This window comes from Bufo gargarizans, chromosome 7 (assembly GCF_014858855.1).
Source record: "Bufo gargarizans isolate SCDJY-AF-19 chromosome 7, ASM1485885v1, whole genome shotgun sequence".
Taxonomy (NCBI): domain Eukaryota; kingdom Metazoa; phylum Chordata; class Amphibia; order Anura; family Bufonidae; genus Bufo; species Bufo gargarizans.
The window spans coordinates 124869298-124891810 of NC_058086.1; the positions used below are offsets into that span (position 1 = coordinate 124869298).

Sequence of the window (22513 nt, forward strand, 5' to 3'; positions counted from 1 at the left end):
TATTAGGAACACCATACTAATACGGTGTTGGACTGCCTTAATTCTACGTGGCATTGATTCAACAAGGTGCTGATAGCATTCTTTAGAAATGTTGGCCCATATTGATAGGATAACATCTTGCAGTTGATGGAGATTTGAGGGATGCACATCCAGGGCACGAAGCTCCCGTTCCACCACATCCCAAAGATGCTCTATTGGGTTGAGATCTGGTGACTGTGGGGGCCATTTTAGTACAGTGAACTCATTGTCATGTTCAAGAAAACAATTTGAAATGATTCAAGCTTTGTGACATGGTGCATTATCCTGCTGGAAGTAGCCATCAGAGGATGGGTACATGGTGGTCATGAAGGGATGGACATGGTCAGAAACAATGCTCAGGTAGTCCGTGGCATTTAAACGATGGTCAATTGGCACTAGGGGGCCTAAAGTGTGCCCAGAAAACATCCCCCACACCATTACACCACCACCAGCCTGCACAGTGGTAACAAAGTATGATGGATACATGTTCTCATTCTGATTACGCCAAATTCGGACTCTACCATTTGAAAGTCTTAACAGAAATCGAGACTCATCAGACTAGGCAACATTTTTCCAGTCTTCAACAGTCCAATTTTGGTGAGCTCGTGCAAATTGTAGCCTCTTTTTCCTATTTGTAGTGGAGATGAGTTGTACCCGGTGGGGTCTTCTGCTGTTGTAGCCCACCTTTCTTTCCCATTCTGACATTCAGTTTGGAGTTCAGGAGATTGTCTTGACCAGGACCACAACCCTACATGCATTGAAGCAACTGCCATGTGATTGGTTGACTAAATAATCGCATCAATGAGAAATAGAACAGGTGTTCCTAATAATTCTTTAGGTGAGTGTATATATATATATATATATATATATATATATATATGCATAATATGTGGGAAACTACTACTGATGTTTATTGATATATTTACATATATTATAATATATTATATATTCTGAATATATAATAATATATGTAAATATATTATGGCTAAAAACTTGCATTCTTGTTGCTGGTGGCAACATGTTGTTTTGCATGTTTTGACACTTCCCCTTTAAGTCAGGGGTCCTCAAACTACGGCCCACGGGCCACATGCGGCCCGCCGAGGACTCTGATCTGGCCCGCCGGGTCTTTTTATCAGTTAACCTTTAAGCATGCTCAGGGCCTGCGCACCTCTGCTCTCCTCCTCCTGCTCCCTCCGATGTCAGCTCTGCTCCGGTGGTACGTGACTGCTCACTGACGTCACGCTGGCGCGTGACCTACAGTGAATGAGTTAGCGCCGCCCGCCCGCTGTCTGCTTCTCATATCACCGCCCGGAGCAGAGAGAAGAAGGCTCAGGCTCAGGGACAGCCTGGACAACTGTGGGTGCGTCAGTGTGGCACTTAACATTTTAATATTAACAATGGGGAGACAGTGTGTGGTGGGCATTTTTTACAATGGGGGGTGGCGGGGCCGATGCGGGGGACATGAAAATGGCGGCCACTGTGACAGTGAAAAAAATAAAAAACGGGCAGTTAGCTGGGTTGGCATGCTCTCATTTCATACTCAAAGAGACTTGGATAACGAAATGCCAGTCTGCCTGTCAACAGGTCAGTCAGAGTGACACTTGGATAATGAAATATCAGGGTGCCAGTCTGCATTTCAATAGGTCAGAATTAGAGTTGAGCGAACACCTGGATGTTCGGGTTCGAGAAGTTCGGCCGAACATCCCGGAAATGTTCGGGTTCGGGATCCGAACCCGATCCGAACTTCGTCCCGAACCCGAACCCCATTGAAGTCAATGGGGACCCGAACTTTTCGGCACTAAAACGGCTGTAAAACAGCCCAGGAAAGGGCTAGAGGGCTGCAAAAGGCAGCAACATGTAGGTAAATCCCCTGCAAACAAATGTGGATAGGGAAATTAATTAAAATAAAAATTAAATAAATAAAAATTAACCAAAATCAATTGGAGAGAGGTTCCATAGCAGAGAATCTGGCTTCCCGTCACCCACCACTGGAACAGTCCATTCTCAGATATTTAGGCCCCGGCACCCAGGCAGAGGAGAGAGGTCCCGTAACAGAGAATCTGTCTTCATGTCAGCAGAGAATTAGTCTGCATGTCATAGCAGAGAATGAGGCTTCACGTCAGCCACCACTGCAACAGTCCATTGGCATATATTTAGGCCTAGCACACAGGCAGAGGAGAGAGGTCCCGTAACAGAGAATCTGGCTTCATGTCAGCAGAGAATCAGTCTGCATGTCATAGCAGAGAATGAGGCTTCACGTCAGCCACCACTGCAACAGTCCATTGGCATATATTTAGGCCCAGCACACACACAGGCAGAGGAGAGAGGTCCCGTAACAGAGAATCTGGCTTCATGTCAGCAGAGAATCAGTCTGCATGTCATAGCAGAGAATGAGGCTTCACGTCAGCCACCACTGCAACAGTCCATTGGCATATATTTAGGCCCAGCACACACACAGGCAGAGGAGAGAGGTCCCGTAACAGAGAATCTGGCTTCATGTCAGCAGAGAATCAGTCTGCATGTCATAGCAGAGAATGAGGCTTCACGTCAGCCACCACTGCAACAGTCCATTGGCATATATTTAGGCCCAGCACACACACAGGCAGAGGAGAGAGGTCCCGTAACAGAGAATCTGGCTTCATGTCAGCAGAGAATCAGTCTGCATGTCATAGCAGAGAATGAGGCTTCACGTCAGCCACCACTGCAACAGTCCATTGGCATATATTTAGGCCCAGCACACACACAGGCAGAGGAGAGAGGTCCCGTAACAGAGAATCTGTCTTCATGTCAGCAGAGAATTAGTCTGCATGTCATAGCAGAGAATGAGGCTTCACGTCACCCACCACTGCAACAGTCCATTGGCATATATTTAGGCCTAGCACACAGGCAGAGCAGAGAGGTCCCGTAACAGACAATCTGGCTTCATGACAGCAGAGAATCAGTCTGCATGTCATAGCAGAGAATGAGGCTTCACGTCACCCACCACTGCAACAGTCCATTGGCATATATTTAGGCCTAGCACACAGGCAGAGCAGAGAGGTCCCGTAACAGACAATCTGGCTTCATGTCAGCAGAGAATCAGTCTGCATGTCATAGCAGAGAATGAGGCTTCACGTCACCCACCACTGCAACAGTCCATTGGCATATATTTAGGCCTAGCACACAGGCAGAGCAGAGAGGTCCCGTAACAGACAATCTGGCTTCATGACAGCAGAGAATCAGTCTGCATGTCATAGCAGAGAATGAGGCTTCACGTCACCCACCACTGCAACAGTCCATTGGCATATATTTAGGCCTAGCACACAGGCAGAGCAGAGAGGTCCCGTAACAGACAATCTGGCTTCATGTCAGCAGAGAATCAGTCTGCATGTCATAGCAGAGAATGAGGCTTCACGTCACCCACCACTGCAACAGTCCATTGGCATATATTTAGGCCTAGCACACAGGCAGAGCAGAGAGGTCCCGTAACAGACGATCTGGCTTCATGTCAGCAGAGAATCAGTCTGCATGTCATAGCAGAGAATCAGGCTTCACGTCAGCCACCACTGCAACAGTCCATTGTCATAAATTTAGGCCCAGCACCCAGGCAGAGGAGAGAGGTCCCGTAACAGACAATCTGGCTTCATGTCAGCAGAGAATTAGTCTGCATGTCATAGCAGAGAATCAGGCTTCATGTCAGCCACCACTGCAACAGTCCATTGGCATATATTTAGGCCTAGCACACAGGCAGAGGAGAGGTTCATTCAACTTTGGGTAGCATCGCAATATAATGGTAAAATGAAAATAAAAATAGGATTGAATGAGGAAGTGCCCTGGAGTCCAATAATATATGGTTATGGGGAGGTAGTTAATGTCTAATCTGGACAAGGGACGGACAGGTCCTGTGGGATCCATGCCTGGTTCATTTTTATGAACGTCAGCTTGTCCACATTGGCTGTAGACAGGCGGCTGCGTTTGTCTGTAATGACGCCCCCTGCCGTGCTGAATACACGTTCAGACAAAACGCTGGCTGCCGGGCAGGCCAGCACCTCCAAGGCATAAAAGGCTAGCTCTGGCCACGTGGACAATTTAGAGACCCAGAAGTTGAATGGGGCCGAACCATCAGTCAGTACGTGGAGGGGTGTGCACACGTACTGTTCCACCATGTTAGTGAAATGTTGCCTCCTGCTAACACGTTGCGTATCAGGTGGTGGTGCAGTTAGCTGTGGCGTGTTGACAAAAGTTTTCCACATCTCTGCCATGCTAACCCTGCCCTCAGAGGAGCTGGCCGTGACACAGCTGCCTTGGCGACCTCTTGCTCCTCCTCTGCCTTGGCCTTGGGCTTCCACTTGTTCCCCTGTGACATTTGGGAATGCTCTCAGTAGCGCGTCTACCAACGTGCGCTTGTACTCGCGCATCTTCCTATCACGCTCCAGTGCAGGAAGTAAGGTGGGCACATTGTCTTTGTAGCGTGGATCCAGCAGGGTGGCAACCCAGTAGTCCGCACAGGTTAAAATGTGGGCAACTCTGCTGTCGTTGCGCAGGCACTGCAGCATGTAGTCGCTCATGTGTGCCAGGCTGCCCAGGGGTAAGGACAAGCTGTCCTCTGTGGGAGGTGTATCGTCATCGTCCTGCCTTTCCCCCCAGCCACGCACCAGTGATGGACCCGAGCTGCGTTGGGTGCCACCCCGCTGTGACCATGCTTCATCCTCATCCTCCTCCACCTCCTCCTCATCCTCGTCCTCCTCGTCCTCCAGTAGTGGGCCCTGGCTGGCCACATTTGTACCTGGCCTCTGCTGTTGCAAAAAACCTCCCTCTGAGTCACTTCGAAGAGACTGGCCTGAAAGTGCTAAAAATGACCCCTCTTCCTCATCCTCCTCCTCCTCCTCCTGGGCCACCTCCTGTTCCATCATCGCCCTAAGTGTTTTCTCAAGGAGACATAGAAGTGGTATTGTAACGCTGATAACGGTGTCATCGCCACTGGCCATGTTGGTGGAGTACTCGAAACAGCGCAACAGGGCACACAGGTCTCGCATGGAGGCCCAGTCATTGGTGGTGAAGTGGTGCTGTTCTGTAGTGCGACTGACCCGTGCGTGCTGCAGCTGAAACTCCACTATGGCCTGCTGCTGCTCGCACAGTCTGTCCAGCATGTGCAAGGTGGAGTTCCACCTGGTGGGCACGTCGCATATGAGGCGGTGAGCGGGAAGGCCGAAGTTACGCTGTAGCGCAGACAGGCGAGCAGCGGCAGGATGTGAACGCCGGAAGCGCGAACAGACGGCCCGCACTTTATGCAGCAGCTCTGACATGTCGGGGTAGTTGTGAATGAACTTCTGCACCACCAAATTCAGCACATGCGCCAAGCAAGGGATGTGCGTCAAATTGGCTAGTCCCAGAGCTGCAACGAGATTTCGCCCATTATCACACACCACCAGGCCGGGCTTGAGGCTCACCGGCAGCAACCACTCGTCGGTCTGTTGTTCAATACCCCGCCACAACTCCTGTGCGGTGTGGGGCCTGTCCCCCAAACATATGAGTTTCAGAATGGCCTGCTGACGTTTACCCCGGGCTGTGCTGAAGTTGGTGGTGAAGGTGTGTGGCTGACTGGATGAGCAGGTGGAAGAAGAGGAGGAGGAAGCCGAGAAGGAGGAGGTGGCAACAGGAGGCAAAGAATGTTGCCCTGCGATCCTTGGCGGCGGCAGGACGTGCGCCAAACAGCTCTCCGCCTGGGGCCCAGCTGCCACTACATTTACCCAGTGTGCAGTTAGGGAGATATAGCGTCCCTGGCCGTGCTTACTGGTCCACGTATCTGTGGTTAGGTGGACCTTGCTACAGATGGCGTTGCGCAGTGCACACTTGATTTTATCGGATACTTGGTTGTGCAGGGAAGGCACGGCTCTCTTGGAGAAGTAGTGCCGGCTGGGAACAACATACTGTGGGACAGCAAGCGACATGAGCTGTTTGAAGCTGTCTGTGTCCACCAGCCTAAATGACAGCATTTCATAGGCCAGTAGTTTAGAAATGCTGGCATTCAGGGCCAGGGATCGAGGGTGGCTAGGTGGGAATTTACGCTTTCTATCAAATGTTTGTGAGATGGAGAGCTGAACGCTGGCGTGTGACATGGTTGAGACGCTTGGTGACGGAGGTGGTGGTGGTGGTGTTGGTGGTACATCCCCTGTTTGCTGGGCGGCAGGTGCCAACGTTCCTCCAGAGGCGGAGGAAGAGGCCGAGGCGGCAGCAGCAGAATAGGCCGAGGCGGCAGCAGCAGAAGAGGTAGCAGGGGGAGCCTGAGTGACTTCCTTGGTTTTAAGGTGTTTACTCCACTGCAGTTCATGCTTTGCATGCAGGTGCCTGGTCATGCAGGTTGTGCTCAGGTTCAGAACGTTAATGCCTCGCTTCAGGCTCTGATGGCACAGCGTGCAAACCACTCGGGTCTTGTCGTCAGCACATTGTTTGAAGAAGTGCCATGCCAGGGAACTCCTTGAAGCTGCCTTTGGGGTGCTCGGTCCCAGATGGCGGCGGTCAGTAGCAGGCGGAGTCTCTTGGCGGCGGGTGTTCTGCTTTTGCCCACTGCTCCCTCTTTTGCTACGCTGTTGGCTCGGTCTCACCACTGCCTCTTCCTCCGAACTGTGAAAGTCAGTGGCACGACCTTCATTCCATGTGGGGTCTAGGACCTCATCGTCCCCTGCATCGTCTTCCACCCAGTCTTGATCCCTGACCTCCTGTTCAGTCTGCACACTGCAGAAAGACGCAGCAGTTGGCACCTGTGTTTCGTCATCATCAGAGACATGCTGAGGTGGTATTCCCATGTCCTCATCATCAGGAAACATAAGTGGTTGTGCGTCAGTGCATTCTATGTCTTTCACCGCTGGGGAAGGGCTAGGTGGATGCCCTTGGGAAACCCTGCCAGCGGAGTCTTCAAACAGCATAAGAGACTGCTGCATAACTTGAGGCTGAGACAGTTTCCCTGGTATGCATGGGGGTGATGTGACAGACTGATGGGGTTGGTTTTCAGGCGCCATCTGTGCGCTTTCTGCAGAAGACTGGGTGGGAGATAATGTGAACGTGCTGGATCCACTGTCGGCCACCCAATTGACTAATGCCTGTACCTGCTCAGGCCTTACCATCCTTAGAACGGCATTGGGCCCCACCATATATCGCTGTAAATTCTGGCGGCTACTGGGACCTGAGGTAGTTGGTACACTAGGACGTGTGGATGTGGCAGAACGGCCACGTCCTCTCCCAGCACCAGAGGGTCCACTAACACCACCACGACCATGTCCACGTCCGCGTCCCTTACTAGATGTTTTTCTCATTGTTATGGTTCACCACAACAACAAATATATTATTTGGCCCAATGTATTGTATTCAAATTCAGCGGGATATAAATTTGAGGCCTAGTATTTAGGCGCTGGGTGACCGGTATGGATTTAGTGACAGAATTAGACTTGGAAATGCACAGAAGCGTGTGTGTGAAGTTATTCTGAATGACCCAATGTGCACCTTGAATATTATATACCCTTTTTGGGATAGATTTCAAATAGCTCTGATATAGCAGGAACCACTAAATTATGAAATTGCTAAATTGGGAATTGTACTTCAACCCAGAACAAAAAATGTGCTTTGACGGGCACTAAATAACTTTCCCAGCTACAACAGTACAGCGGTAACGAGAGATTTAGAGGGATTTAAATTTGAGGCCTAGTATTTAGGCGCTGGGTGACAGGTATGGGTTTAGTGACAGAATTAGACTTGGAAATACACAGTAGCGGGTGTGTGTGAAGTTATTCTGAATGACCCAATGTGCACCTTCAATATTATATACCCTTTTTGGGATAGATTTCAAATAGCTCTGATATAGCAGGAACCACTAAATTATGAAATTGCTAAATTGGGAATTGTACTTCAACCCAGAACAAAAAATGTGCTTTGACGGACACTAAATATCTTGCCCAGCAACAACAGTACAGCGGTGGGTAACGAGAGATTTAGAGGGATTTAAATTTGAGGCCTAGTATTTAGGCGCTGGGTCACCGGTATGGATTTAGTGACAGAATTAGACTTGGAAATGCACAGAAGCGTGTGTGTGAAGTTATTCTGAATGACCCTATGTGCACCTTCAATATTATATACCCTTTTAGGGATAGATTTCAAATAGCTCTGATATAGCAGAAACCACTAAATTATGAAATTGCTAAATTGGGAATTGTACTTCAACCCAGAACAAAAAATGTGCTTTGACGGACACTAAATATCTTGCCCAGCAACAACAGTACAGCGGTGGGTAACGAGAGATTTAGAGGGATTTAAATTTGAGGCCTAGTATTTAGGCGCTGGGTCACCGGTATGGATTTAGTGACAGAATTAGACTTGGAAATGCACAGAAGCGTGTGTGTGAAGTTATTCTGAATGACCCTATGTGCACCTTCAATATTATATACCCTTTTAGGGATAGATTTCAAATAGCTCTGATATAGCAGAAACCACTAAATTATGAAATTGCTAAATTGGGAATTGTACTTCAACCCAGAACAAAAAATGTGCTTTGACGGACACTAAATATCTTGCCCAGCAACAACAGTACAGCGGTGGGTAACGAGAGATTTAGAGGGATTTAAATTTGAGGCCTAGTATTTAGGCGCTGGGTGACAGGTATGGGTTTAGTGACAGAATTAAACTTGGAAATACACAGTAGCGGGTGTGTGTGAAGTTATTCTGAATGACCCAATGTGCACCTTCAATATTATATACCCTTTTTGGGATAGATTTCAAATAGCTCTGATATAGCAGGAACCACTAAATTATGAAATTGCTAAATTGGGAATTGTACTTCAACCCAGAACAAAAAATGTGCTTTGACGGACACTAAATATCTTGCCCAGCAACAACAGTACAGCGGTGGGTAACGAGAGATTTAGAGGGATTTAAATTTGAGGCCTAGTATTTAGGCGCTGGGTCACCGGTATGGATTTAGTGACAGAATTAGACTTGGAAATGCACAGAAGCGTGTGTGTGAAGTTATTCTGAATGACCCTATGTGCACCTTCAATATTATATACCCTTTTAGGGATAGATTTCAAATAGCTCTGATATAGCAGGAACCACTAAATTATGAAATTGCTAAATTGGGAATTGTACTTCAACCCAGAACAAAAAATGTGCTTTGACGGACACTAAATATCTTGCCCAGCAACAACAGTACAGCGGTGGGTAACGAGAGATTTAGAGGGATTTAAATTTGAGGCCTAGTATTTAGGCGCTGGGTCACCGGTATGGATTTAGTGACAGAATTAGACTTGGAAATGCACAGAAGCGTGTGTGTGAAGTTATTCTGAATGACCCTATGTGCACCTTCAATATTATATACCCTTTTAGGGATAGATTTCAAATAGCTCTGATATAGCAGAAACCACTAAATTATGAAATTGCTAAATTGGGAATTGTACTTCAACCCAGAACAAAAAATGTGCTTTGACGGACACTAAATATCTTGCCCAGCAACAACAGTACAGTGGTGGGTAACGAGAGATTTAGAGGGATTTAAATTTGAGGCCTAGTATTTAGGCGCTGGGTCACCGGTATGGATTTAGTGACAGAATTAGACTTGGAAATGCACAGAAGCGTGTGTGTGAAGTTATTCTGAATGACCCTATGTGCACCTTCAATATTATATACCCTTTTAGGGATAGATTTCAAATAGCTCTGATATAGCAGAAACCACTAAATTATGAAATTGCTAAATTGGGAATTGTACTTCAACCCAGAACAAAAAATGTGCTTTGACGGACACTAAATATCTTGCCCAGCAACAACAGTACAGCGGTGGGTAACGAGAGATTTAGAGGGATTTAAATTTGAGGCCTAGTATTTAGGCGCTGGGTGACAGGTATGGGTTTAGTGACAGAATTAGACTTGGAAATACACAGTAGCGGGTGTGTGTGAAGTTATTCTGAATGACCCAATGTGCACCTTCAATATTATATACCCTTTTTGGGATAGATTTCAAATAGCTCTGATATAGCAGGAACCACTAAATTATGAAATTGCTAAATTGGGAATTGTATTTCAACCCAGAACAAGAAATGTGCTTGAACGGACACTAAATAACTCGCCCAGCTACAGCACTAGGGACAGATTTAGCTGGATATAAATTTGAGGCCTAGTATTTAGGCGCTGGGTGACCGGTATGGATTTAGTGACAGAATTAGACTGGGATATGGCCAAAAAATGAACAGACTATTGCTGGTTAAATGCACTTGGTGTGACAGCTTCACCCTGATGTAGGCTTTAGCCAAAAAACAACCACACCATTGAGGGTTAAATGCACTTGGTGACAGGCGCAGCTTGCCCCTGATTTTGTATATGGCCAAAAAATGAACAGACTATTGCTGGTTAAATGCACTTGGTGTGACAGCTTCACCCTGATGTAGGCTTTAGCCAAAAAACAACCACACCATTGAGGGTTAAATGCACTTGGTGACAGGCGCAGCTTGCCCCTGATTTTGTATATGGCCAAAAAATGAACAGACTATTGCTGGTTAAATGCACTTGGTGTGACAGCTTCACCCTGATGTAGGCTTTAGCCAAAAAACAACCACACCATTGAGGGTTAAATGCACTTGGTGACAGGCGCAGCTTGCCCCTGATTTTGTATATGGCCAAAAAATGAACAGACTATTGCTGGTTAAATGCACTTGGTGTGACAGCTTCACCCTGATGTAGGCTTTAGCCAAAAAACAACCACACCATTGAGGGTTAAATGCACTTGGTCGCAGCTTGTGCTGGCGCACCACAAGACACAAAATGGCCGCCGATCACCCCAGAAAAATGAGACTGACAAACGGTCTGTGCAGCCTAAAAACAGTGAGCAATTGAGGATCAGCAGCTCAATGATCCACAGCTGCAGATCGATCAGTTAATCAAGTCCTTTGGAGGAGTTAATCTGCCTAATCTCGCCCTACTGTCGCAGCCGCAACCTCTCCCTACGCTAATCAGAGCAGAGTGACGGGCGGCGCTATGTGACTCCAGCTTAAATAGAGGCTGGGTCACATGGTGCTCTGGCCAATCACAGCCATGCCAATAGTAGGCATGGCTGTGATGGCCTCTTGGGGCAAGTAGTATGACGCTTGTTGATTGGCTGCTTTGCAGCCTTTCAAAAAGCGCCAAGAAAGCGTCACAAAAGCGCGAAGAAAGCGACGAACACCGAACCCGAACCCGGACTTTTACGAAAATGTCCGGGTTCGGGTCCGTGTCACGGACACCCCAAAATTCGGTACGAACCCGAACTATACAGTTCGAGTTCGCTCATCCCTAGTCAGAATCTGACCTATTGAAATGCAGACTTGCAGCCTGATATTTCATTATCCAAGTCTCTTTGGGAAACAATTGAGAGCATGCCAATCCAGCCAACTGCCAGTTTTCTTTCCATGGGGCAACCATGATAATAAAATAGCATCCTACTTATATACGCATTTCCTTTCAGGCCCGTTATATAGGGAGAACCCCGTCAGGGACTGAGCTGGTCTGCATAGAAAAGCCTGCGAGAGGTAAGTGTCCACATCGGGGGGCAGAGGCCTGTAAGTGGGGTTCTGGTTTGGAATGGCTATATAAGCAGGAAGATCCTATTTTAGTGTCATGGTTGTCCCATGGAAAGGATCTTCCTGCTTATATAGCCATTCCAAACCAGAACGTCAACTGAAGTGTAAAATAGATTACTGATTAAAGGGGTCTCCTTAAAAGAAAAACTAAGATTTGATACGCGTTTCTTTTTCAGTGTTCAGATTTAGAACGTATCAATTTGGCCCGTTATATAGGAAGATATAACAGAACCCCATCAGGGACTGAGCTGGCCCACAGTTCCCATTGAAGTACTGGTAAGTTTGCTGATTTATTTTAACTTTACAAATTTATATTGTATTTGTTACCTTTTGTTTTTTTCACTTCAAAATAACATATGTGCAGTGTGCATAGGAATTTGGTCATAGTTAAAGGGATTTTCCCATCTGGACAATGGGGGCATATCGCTAGGTAGGATATGCCCCCATTGTCCTATAGGTGTGGGTCCCACCGCTGGGACCCGCACTGATATAGAGAACTGAGCCCCGAAAGTGAAGGAGGGCGCACTGCGCATAAGCATTAATTTCTATGGGGCTGCCTCATAGAAATGAATGGGAGCATGGGCAGTGCATGCGCAGTACACTCCCATTCACTTTCGGGGCTCCGTTCTCTATATAGGTGCGGGTCCCAGCGGTGGGACCTGCACCTAACGATATTCCCCTATTGTCCAAGATGGGAGTACCCCTTTAAAAATATAGTCCGGCCCTCCAATGGTCTGAGGGACAGTGAAGTGGCCCCCGGTTTAAAAAGTTTGAGGACCCCTGCTTTAAGTTGTGTGTCCGTTCCCCTCCTGGTGTGTTCAGGGTTAAGATGTGTGCTCTGTGGAGCTAAGTGTGGCCTCTGGCTCTTCTTATACAGTGTTGTGAGCCTGAAGGTCAGTTGGTTGTTTGCCTGTATATGTGTAGGAGCTCTGCTCCTTTCTGGATGTGTAATCTTACCTGTGTGAGGGCAACCTAGTTGGTTATACTGTCACGGTGGGGAGTGGGGGAAACCCCCACCGTATAATTAGAGCTGTTACTAAACCCGAAAACAGGGTTAGGGACCGTTAGGGTCAGTAGGATCCAGGTTCGAGTGTATGAGCGCTCATACGGTCAGGAGATTAGGGTCAGGATTAGGGCGGCTGTAGGAGGTGGCCTGCTCCCTATCCCTGTTTTTGGGCTTAGTAACACCTCTAATTATATGGTGGGGGTTTCCCCCACTCCCCACTGTGACAACTATAGAGCTGCATGGCCAGTTACTTAAAATATATATGAGACTTCTGCTGTATAGGAATACTTACTACTAGTATGTTTTCCTATACCGCAGAAGTCTCTTCTCTCTTTTTTTTTTATTAACTGGCCATGCAGCTCTTTAATGTAGTAATGTAGCCTCTAAAATGTAGTGGTTAAGATTCTAGGCTGCAATATAGAAGGTTGTGAGTTTGAATCCCACCAGAAACTTTTCAGAAATAGAGGCAAAATTAGATTTAAATGCACTGTGTGTTTCCAAGCACTGACTCCATATTTGGGCATAGCTGTATATGGATTCAGAGCAGGGACCCCTAAGCTGAACTAGAGTCCCGATAACCTCCCCTGGTTTAATGTGTGGGTTCTCTAATTGACTCGAGCATCCCAAAGTGTTCTACTTTAGCACCAGAGCACTTTGGTGCTCGATCAACCCAATTTTTTTTTCCTTTTTCCACTAATACACGCAAAAAAAAAGGGCTTTAGAACAGATAACTGCACCGCTGAGCGGTAAATATATTTTACTTTTGCCACTAATCAGAAAGTGCTTTACTTGAGCACCAGAGCATACAAGCACTTTGGTGCTTGCCCAACACTGCTGGCTATACAATGTCTCAGGATTCAAAGGTGTGGATAACTTACCATTTTTTATTAGGTCACAGTCCATTATATGGGATCTATTACCGCCAACTTACCACAATTGTCATATGACTTGGGGATATTATTGTGCTCAGAAGTAGTTAAACCAGAATTTCTCTTTGCTTTAGGGATCATGCACACAAACATATTTTCTTTCCTTGTCCGTTCCATTTTTGTTTGTGGAACCACTCATTTCAATTGCCCGCAAAAAAAATGGAAGCTATTCTGTGTGCATTCCGTATGTCCATATGTCTGTTCCGCAAAAAAAAGAACCTGTCCTATTATTGTCCTCATTACGGAAAAGAATAGGACTGTTCTATTACAGGCCCGCTGTTTTGTTCTGTGAAATACGGAATGCATCAGAATTTTTGGCGGACCGCAAAATACATACAGTTGTGTGCATGAGCCATAAGTTTGTTCCCAAATTATAATGATTTGTATACGTGATAAGTGTTTTATTGTATCATATCTTTTGTGCTGTCTATACTGTCTGCTCTGTGTTACTAATAGATGAAGGCATTGCTGTGTGCTTCTCTATGATGGATGTTTTACTATGCTTTTGAATAAAATTTGTCAATGTCTCTTATGTCCAGCAGTTATCTATTTCTTTAACATCAAAAACAAACAGTATGAATAAAATAATAGGGACATTTCAAATAATAAGTTACCTGTAATCCCCACAGGGGTAAACTTCTCTCCACCCATATTATAGAAGACCTGCAAACAGCACAGTAGTAGAGTTACAAAACATCTCAGAGATCAAATATCACCAATTAAAATGCTCATATTATACCAGACACATGAATACCTGTTCACCACACTATGTGCAAAACAATTATACCAGTTCTGATTTATGAAAACTAATGTAATAAATTAATATATAGAAAACTATTGTGGAGAATGTAAAGTGGACTTCCAGCAAACTTTCTATAATGTTTCTTCTAGAGATGAGTGAATCAAAGCTGTCGAAGTGAAATGCGATCCAAATTTCAGGAAAAATTTGATTTGCACAGAAGCCGAATTTTCTCGCGCTTCGTGGTAACTAACCGCATTTTTTCCTAAAATGGCTGCTGCACGTGTGAGGACATGAAGAAAAGAATTCTGGGAAGGTGGGATCACCCATAATGCCATGCATGCAGCCAATCAGCAGCCAGCTAGCCCTGTGATGTCACAGCCCTATAAATAGCGTCAGCCATCTTGGATTCTGCCATTTACCAGTGTACTTAGTGCAGGGAGAGATGTCAGCAGGCGCTAGGGACATTAGAAAGTTAGAAAAAACTTAATTGTGCTAAAAGAAAAACATTTACAAGTGCAGGGCAAGATTATTCAAGGTGTAGGGAAAGGATAGGGAGGAATAATTCCACAGCTATTATGTTGAAAAGGGTTCAGTAGTGGAGGCTACCCAGGTAGTAGGAACAATCCTATTACACCTTGCTGCACTGACTGGGGATCCAAATTGCCATTATAGAGCTCTGTAATTCCAGCAAACCGTTCTTGTTACGGTGCAAGTGCTGATTGATACAGGCATTAACAGGGTTTATTATAAGGAAATATTTCTGCATCTTATTTGTCTTGTGCATGTTCTAAAGCATTTTTTGGCTTTTATTAGTGGGAAAATAGGGCTTATTAGCCCTTGTGTGGTGAAGTACTAAAATTAAAGCCCTTTTTTGTTGTGTATTAGTGGCAAAAATAAAATATATTTGCCGTTCAGCGGTGCAGTTATCTGTTGCAAAGCCTTTTGTGGTGTATATTAGCGGAAAAAGAAAAAATATATTTGCCGTTCAACGGTGCAGTTATCTGTTCTAAACCCTTTTGTGGCGTGTATTAGTGGAAAAAGAAAAAATATATTTGCCGTTCAGCGGTGCAGTTATTTGTTGTAAAGCCTTTTGTATAGCGTAAAAGAAAAATATAAGGGACTATTTGCCATTCAGCGGTGCAGTTATATATGGTAAAGTCCTTTTTGGGTATGGACCGAATTACGCAGTAGTGACATTTTTTATGTGAAACAGGCTTTTTTTGGGGAAAATTGATGGGGGATTGTAGACTTTGTTCTGTATGAACCAAATTCCATTATCCGTTCATTGGTGACATTTTTTATTTCAAACATGTTTTTTTCAGGAAAAATGATGGGTAGACCTCCTTTTGCTGTATGGACCGAATCAGTCATCGTGGGTCTTACAGTAAACATAATGAAGACACTGATGACAACACACCAGCAGACTTTGATTTTACCATCTATTCACAATTAAATCAAGCAGCTTCAGCTCTGTCTGCATTCGATCTCCATAGCATGACAGGAGAGCCTTTGCTTTGGAGTCCATGACCAGTTTCTGAAGATCAGGAGTTCCATCAGAATTGTGCATAACATTCTTGCTCCCTGTCCAAAGCCATAACAAAGGGGTCAGCAAAGGGGCAGGGAAGGGGACATGGTTACTGTCACTTGAAGCAAGGAGGCTGCTGCCTTAACTTCAGGCATGTGTGGAGAAGCGTGCCAGGAAGGGGATAAAACAACTTTTTCAGTACTTTTGCTGCATCTGCCTTCAGGAAGAAAGGCATCATCATAAACACGCTGCTGGCTACACACAGGTACTGCTGGCGGCTTGGGATGGTTTTGGGAGGTGACAGGTTCCCTTTAAAGTGAAATTAGCGAGTACTTGTAATTACACTGCATAGAGTGTAGACAGCTGATTGGCAGGGCTGTCGGATCCCTGCTGATCAAACATTGATGACCTATCCTCAGGATTTACTGTTCCCGGGGCAGATTTCCTAATCCTGTAGATAGTGTAAACTTAGGCTCTCTAGACCTGCACCACATTTATCACAGTGGCTCAGGCTTAATGGTACATTTTGTGCAAGGCTAGAAACTTTTGTCAAACTCTATACCATCTACTGGTTGACTTAGGCTACTTTCACACTAGCGTTCGTCGGTCCGCTCGTGAGCTCCGTTTGAAGGGGCTCACGAGCGGACCCGAACGCTTCCGTCCAGCCCTGATGCAGTCTGAATGGATGCGGATCCGCTCAGACTGCATCAGTCTGGCGGCGTTCAGCCTCCGCTCCGCTCGCCTCCGCACGGACAGGCGGACAGCTGAACGCTGCTTGCAGCGTTCGGGTGTCCGCCTGGCCGTGCGGAGGCGTGCGGATCCGTCCAGACTTACAATGTAAGTCAATGGGGACGGATCCGTTTGAAGATGCCACAATATGGCTCAATCTTCAAGCGGATCCGTCCCCCATTGACTTTACATTGAGACTCTGGACGGATCCGTCCGAGGCTATTTTCACACTTAGCTTTTATATGCCAAAATAATGCAGACGGATCCGTTCTGAACGGAGCCTCCGTCTGCATTATTATGATCGGATCCGTTCAGAACGGATCCGATCGAACGCTAGTGTGAAAGTAGCCTTACTTTGAGACAATTTCCCATGAAACCACATCCTTCTTCTTGTAGGCCAGGTCTCATATTGCTCTAGGGGTAGATAATTTCACTAAATATAGATGCACCAAATTAGGCCGAATTTTGCCAAATCTTGGTGCACTTCACTCCAGAATCTAGGTGCACTGAGCAGTGACTAGAAATGAGCGAGCCAAATCCAACAAAATGGAATTCAATCCAAATTTCAGGATCAATTTGATTCACCTACAAACCGAATTTCCTCGTGCTTCGTGTTAGCAAATCGATTTAACCTGAAATAATGTAAAAAAATAAAAAATAAAACTTACCGCCTCCATTTGCTCGCAAAGAGCCGCCAGTAATTAATTTGACACAAAGCAAATTTTCTTGTAAAATTCTGCGAATTGGTCAAATCAAACTTTTCAATAATTTGCTCATCTCTAGCACTGACGGTAGTAAATGTGGGACAATGTGCCAATAAACACAATTAGAGATGAGTGAAGTTTTGAAATATTTGATTTTGACACTTCGCTGAAATTCTCCAAGAAATTTGCTTTGTTCCAAATGAATTTGTCATGAAGCATGTTAAATCAGATATATCCCAGCCTGCATTTAAACTGCATGGAGAGTGTATCTTCCTGTACATCACTGTTCATTGCAGCAATATGCATAGCTAGTCCTTTCTGGCAGTGAAACAGTTACTATAGTAGGCAGGTCTCATACAGTATATAGAACAAGACAGGATATTCATCTCAATTTGGGAATCAGGGCCTAATGGAATTGTTTACCTGTTTATCAATGTGGACACCGTTGAGTTAGATAGCTCTGTGCATGGATTGATGCAAATTGCACATCTCCTATGGATTCATTGAGCTTCAGATTACAGTCCCTGCACTATCCCTGTACTGTCCCTGCACTGTCCCTGCACTGTCCCTTTCACACTGGCAATTCAGTATTTCCTTAGCTTTCCTATGCTCAGCTCAAAGGACAATGGCGGAGACCGCATGGGATGAGTTTTTGTATAGGGCTATGACCTCATAGGAGGATAGCTATCTGCGGATTGACTGGCTGCACAGCATTATGGATGATCTGACGTACCAGCGCTTCTTATTTTCACTTTGTAACACGTGCAGCAGCCATTTTATGAAAAAAAAAAGTTTTGTTACCACAAAGTACAAGGAAATTTGGATTTGTTGCAAATTAATTTTTTCCCCTAAACTTTTGATCAATTTGACTTCAGATGCTTTGATTCACTCAACACTAAGCACGATGCTCCATACTCCAGTAATCATGGTCACTCATGAAGACATCCAGGATCCAGAGAAAACTCATTTAGAATACACCGGAGCAACTGCACATTTACTTGACCAGTGATTTGTGAGTCTTATACCAATACAGTGGTGGCCAGGGAAGAGTCATGGAAATGCATCATGCCTACACTGGCATAAAGAGAAGGACTGGGAACAATTAGTGTGGATGTAGTAGGGTATTTTGTTATATTTTAACACACTATATAAAAAATGCATTTAAAGTTTTAGTTTTTAAAATATTTTATTATAAGGTTATACAAATGTCAGTACCATAGGAAAGCAAGGCACAGAGTAGTGCGCAAGTACATAAGTACATTATATACTGACATATACACAGACGTATAACAGTGCTAATTTTTTAAGTTAACAAGAAAATACATGAGAGTTGACATAGAATTGCGTATGCAAGCAATGACAAACATCAGCAGGAGTTGAATCTGAGATAGACCTTGAATGAGAGTAGGAATCCTAGTCGCAAGGAAAACTGTGTCTATTCAGTTGAGGTTTCTGTATTTTTTCCAGACCCCCCATATTTTTTCAAATAAGGGGGAGTTATTAATCTCCCAATGCGCAATCTGCTCAAAGTGATACACTTAGGCCCCTTTCACACGGGCGTTGCGGGAAAATGTGCAGGTGCGTTACAGGAACACCCACGATTTTTCTGCGCAAGTGCAAAACATTGTATTGTGTTTTGCACTCGTGTGAAAAAAATTGTGCATGTTTGGTACCCAAACCCGAACTTCTTCACAGAAGTTCGGGTTTGGGATCAGTGTTCTGTAGATTGTATTATTTTCCCTTATAACATGGTTATAAGGGAAAATAATAGCGTTCTGAATACAGAATGCATAGTAAAATATTCAGAATGCTATTATTTTCCATTATAACCATGTTATAAGGGAAAATAATAATGATCGGGTCTCCATCCCGATCGTCTCCTAGCAACCGTGCGGGAAAATCGCACCGCATCCGCACTTGCTTGCGATTTTCACGCAACCCTATTCATTTCTATGGGGCCTGTTTTACGTGAAAAACGCAAAATATAGAACATGCTGCGATTTCCACGCAACGCATAAGTGATGCGTGAAAATCACCACTCATGTGAACAGCCCCATAGAAATGAATGGGTCCGGATTCAGTGCGGGTGCAATGCTTTCAACTCACGCATCGCACCCTCTCGCAATACTCGCCCGTGTAAAAAGGGCCTTAGTCGCAACGAATCAACCAATGTGAGATAGCCGGCGCTTCAGTCTATTTCCAATTAGATGCAATCAGCACCCTTGCTACTGCTAACAGCTGTTGTTGAAGGCGAAGAACTTGGTGGGAACCATGCTGCGGGGTATGTAGTCCCAATAGGCACTTTTGTAGCATAAGTGGAAACTCATCGCCCTGTATTTTGGTCAAAACATCACAAACTCCTACCCAAAAGGGTTTCACACTAGGACACGTCCACTATATGTGCAAAAGGGAGCCTTCTGCCTTAAAACAGCTCCAGCACAATGCTGAGGATGTAATACCATCTAGTAATCCACTTGTGATAGTTTTCTTGGAGGCGCATGCACTTGGAGATTTTATTTGTTTGCGCTAGTAAAATTCAAGTGTCTTCTGAGGAGAAAGTGAGGTTTAAGTCGCTCTCCCAGCTGCTAAGAAAGGTGGGTTTTATACAGATTGGTCCTCTCCAGGAGCGAAGAATATATCTTGGACATTTTCTTACTAGGCTCTCTAGTTCCCATAATCATTTGTTCAAAGTTTGTGGGGGTACTATTGCTGGGAATTTTAACCCCGGCGATTGACTGCATGAGATGGGACCTTTGGAATTGAGTTAGACTATCAATTTGGGGTTATCAGGAGCGACATCATCACCGCTGTAAGATCCTAATATAAGATCCAATATTGGAGTAAAGTTCGCTCTGGTTCCTAGGTAGAAATATTGGCAGAGTTTTAAATGTTGCATGCCACCTGGATCGTCCAGGCCGAGTTTTAAATGTTGCATGCCACCTGGATCGTCCAGACCGAGTTCGACGTTGCATGTCACCTGGACCCCGCCGGGACAGCTGCTGCAGACCTCAACTATGTCAGTTGTTTGTTACCTGGATCGTCCAGGTTCAGCTACCGTTGACTCCGCCATGTAATTTATTTTGTCTCCCGGGTTCCCCAAGACAAACTAACTGCTTGGCCGACAACTAGGCCGCCAGGTCCAGCCGCCGCGGCTACCACACTATGTCAGGCGGAGCCCTCCACACTCCCGCACGCTATCCTAACCCGCCTTTAATTAAGAACCCCCCCGGACGGCGAAGGGTCTCACGGTCTGCATCTTGCCTCCATGGATACGTTATTCAGTCTATTTAATGTTCCCCCTCAGATTCCTAGAAGTGTCCACCGACCACCATCGTCTCCAATTCAGGCAAAGCCCCGCAAGGTAAGAAATGCACAATAAGGGTAAAAGCATCGGTAGGTCCTATCCATGCATACCCCAGTCTGTATATACTTTGTTAGTTCTTATTGTTAGTTCTTATTAGTTTGTCACTAATTGGGCGGAGATGGATATGGAACTTTTCTGCCGGCACTTCGCGGGTCTCCGGGCTCCCACATGCGCAAGCTGACAATCCATATTCCACTCCACCGAATGGTGCCCGAACTCCAACCCTGCTACTCCACAAGGGGCATGGCCCGGCCCCTCCGGAACCCAGGGGAACTCCAGCACAATCGACAAACTAGGGAGACCCATAGTGTACCTCGACAAGAGCCAACTATGCAACAACTTTAATCTGGGAAGTTGTGCCTTCACCGCATGTAGGGCCCTCCACATTTGTTTACTATGTTTCAGATCCCACCCTCGCTCCACATGCCCTAGTAAGACGTCCAAACAGCTATGACTAACCGACATCAATGTCGAATTGCTGTCGGGGCTCCTCGAAAACCACCATGACCGAGCCTTCGTAGAGTTCCTGATATCTGGCTTCCACGAAGGGTTTCATGCAGGGATAATCGCCCTTCCACAAACCAATTGGGAGGGTCGTAACCTACTATCCGCTAGTCAGGACCCGGAAACGGTCGAATCTCTGCTCCAAGCGGAGGTCACTAAGGGTTTTTTGTTGGGCCCCTTCTCTGATGTTCCCTTCCAGCACTGGCGCATTAATCCAGTCGGCATTGTGTCTAAACAGTCGTCAAATAAAAAACGCCTCATCTACGACTTGTCCGCTCCACATGCTTCTTCCACCCCAAGCCTGAATTCCCTAATACCTTCAGACGAGTAGTCGATGCGTTATTCCTCCATCGACCAGGCAGTACAACTCATTTTGCTCTCAGGCAAGGGCTCTTGGCTCACGAAGGCAAACATAGCCGACGCTTTCAAGCTGCTGCCTGTTCGGCCGCAGCTTTGGGGCTACTACGGCATCAGATGGTCCAACAAATTTTACTTTGCAAACCGTCTCACTTTCGGATGCAAAAGCAGTCCCTGGATTTTTGACCATCTGGCGAAAGTGCTCCACTGGATCTTGGTCCACCACGGTGACTTGCCAATGGTTATCCACTATTTAGACGACTTCCTGATAGTCGAAAAACAACATACTCAACCGTCCGGCCTAGTCATGCTAACGGAAACCTTCAGACAGTTACAGGTTCCGATAGCTTCAATAAGACAGAAGGGCCAGCCACCCAGGTCACCTTCCTAGGCATCATTCTGGACACTGTCCGGATGGAAGCCAGGCTCCCAGCAGAAAAACTGACCAAGATCCGAACAGCCATAACCAAAGCCAGACTCGCAAATTCCGTCATCAAAACGGAGCTCCAGTCTCTTCTGGGGATGCTTAACTTTGCGACCAGGGTCATGCCTCAAGGCAAATCATTCATGTTGAGGTTGCTTCAGCTTCTCCCAGAAGCTCAAGATCAAGGCAGCACCATTCCCCTAGATAGTCATGCCAGAGCAGACCTGTCAATGTGGGAATCTTTTTTAGCGGACTGGAATGGCGTTGCTTTATTCATCCCCCCTCAAACCACGCTCTCACCCATTGTTTTTTCGGACGCAGCAGGGTCAGCCGGGTTTGCAGCCATTTTTGGCAACCACTGGTTGGCAGGTGGGTGGCCCCTAGAACTGAGCTCAGACACAGAAGCCTTAAAGTCATCTCCTCTCCTGGAGTTATATCCAATAGTCGCCGCGGCTCGAGTCTGGGGCGAACAGTGGGCCAACTCCTCCGTCTTGTTTGTCACGGATAGTCAGGCGTTGGTCGACATCCTGGACAAGGAAAGAGCCAAGTCACCCAGGATCATGTCTTTGCTGCGCAGGCTAGTATGGCTCTCCCTTTCCCTCAACTTCCGTTTTTCAGGTGAAAACATTCAGGGCCAA

The 22513-nt window shown here is 45.9% G+C and overlaps 1 protein-coding gene across 1 annotated transcript in view; it reads right to left on the reverse strand.

Moving 5' to 3' along the window:
- Positions 1–22513, reverse strand: part of KCNT2 (potassium sodium-activated channel subfamily T member 2) — a 1405312-nt gene that overhangs the window by 997192 nt on the left and 385607 nt on the right. The window contains exon 4 of the mRNA XM_044301880.1: positions 14141–14189. Coding sequence (XP_044157815.1) covers positions 14141–14189 — 49 coding nt within the window. The remainder of the gene's footprint in view (positions 1–14140; positions 14190–22513) is intronic.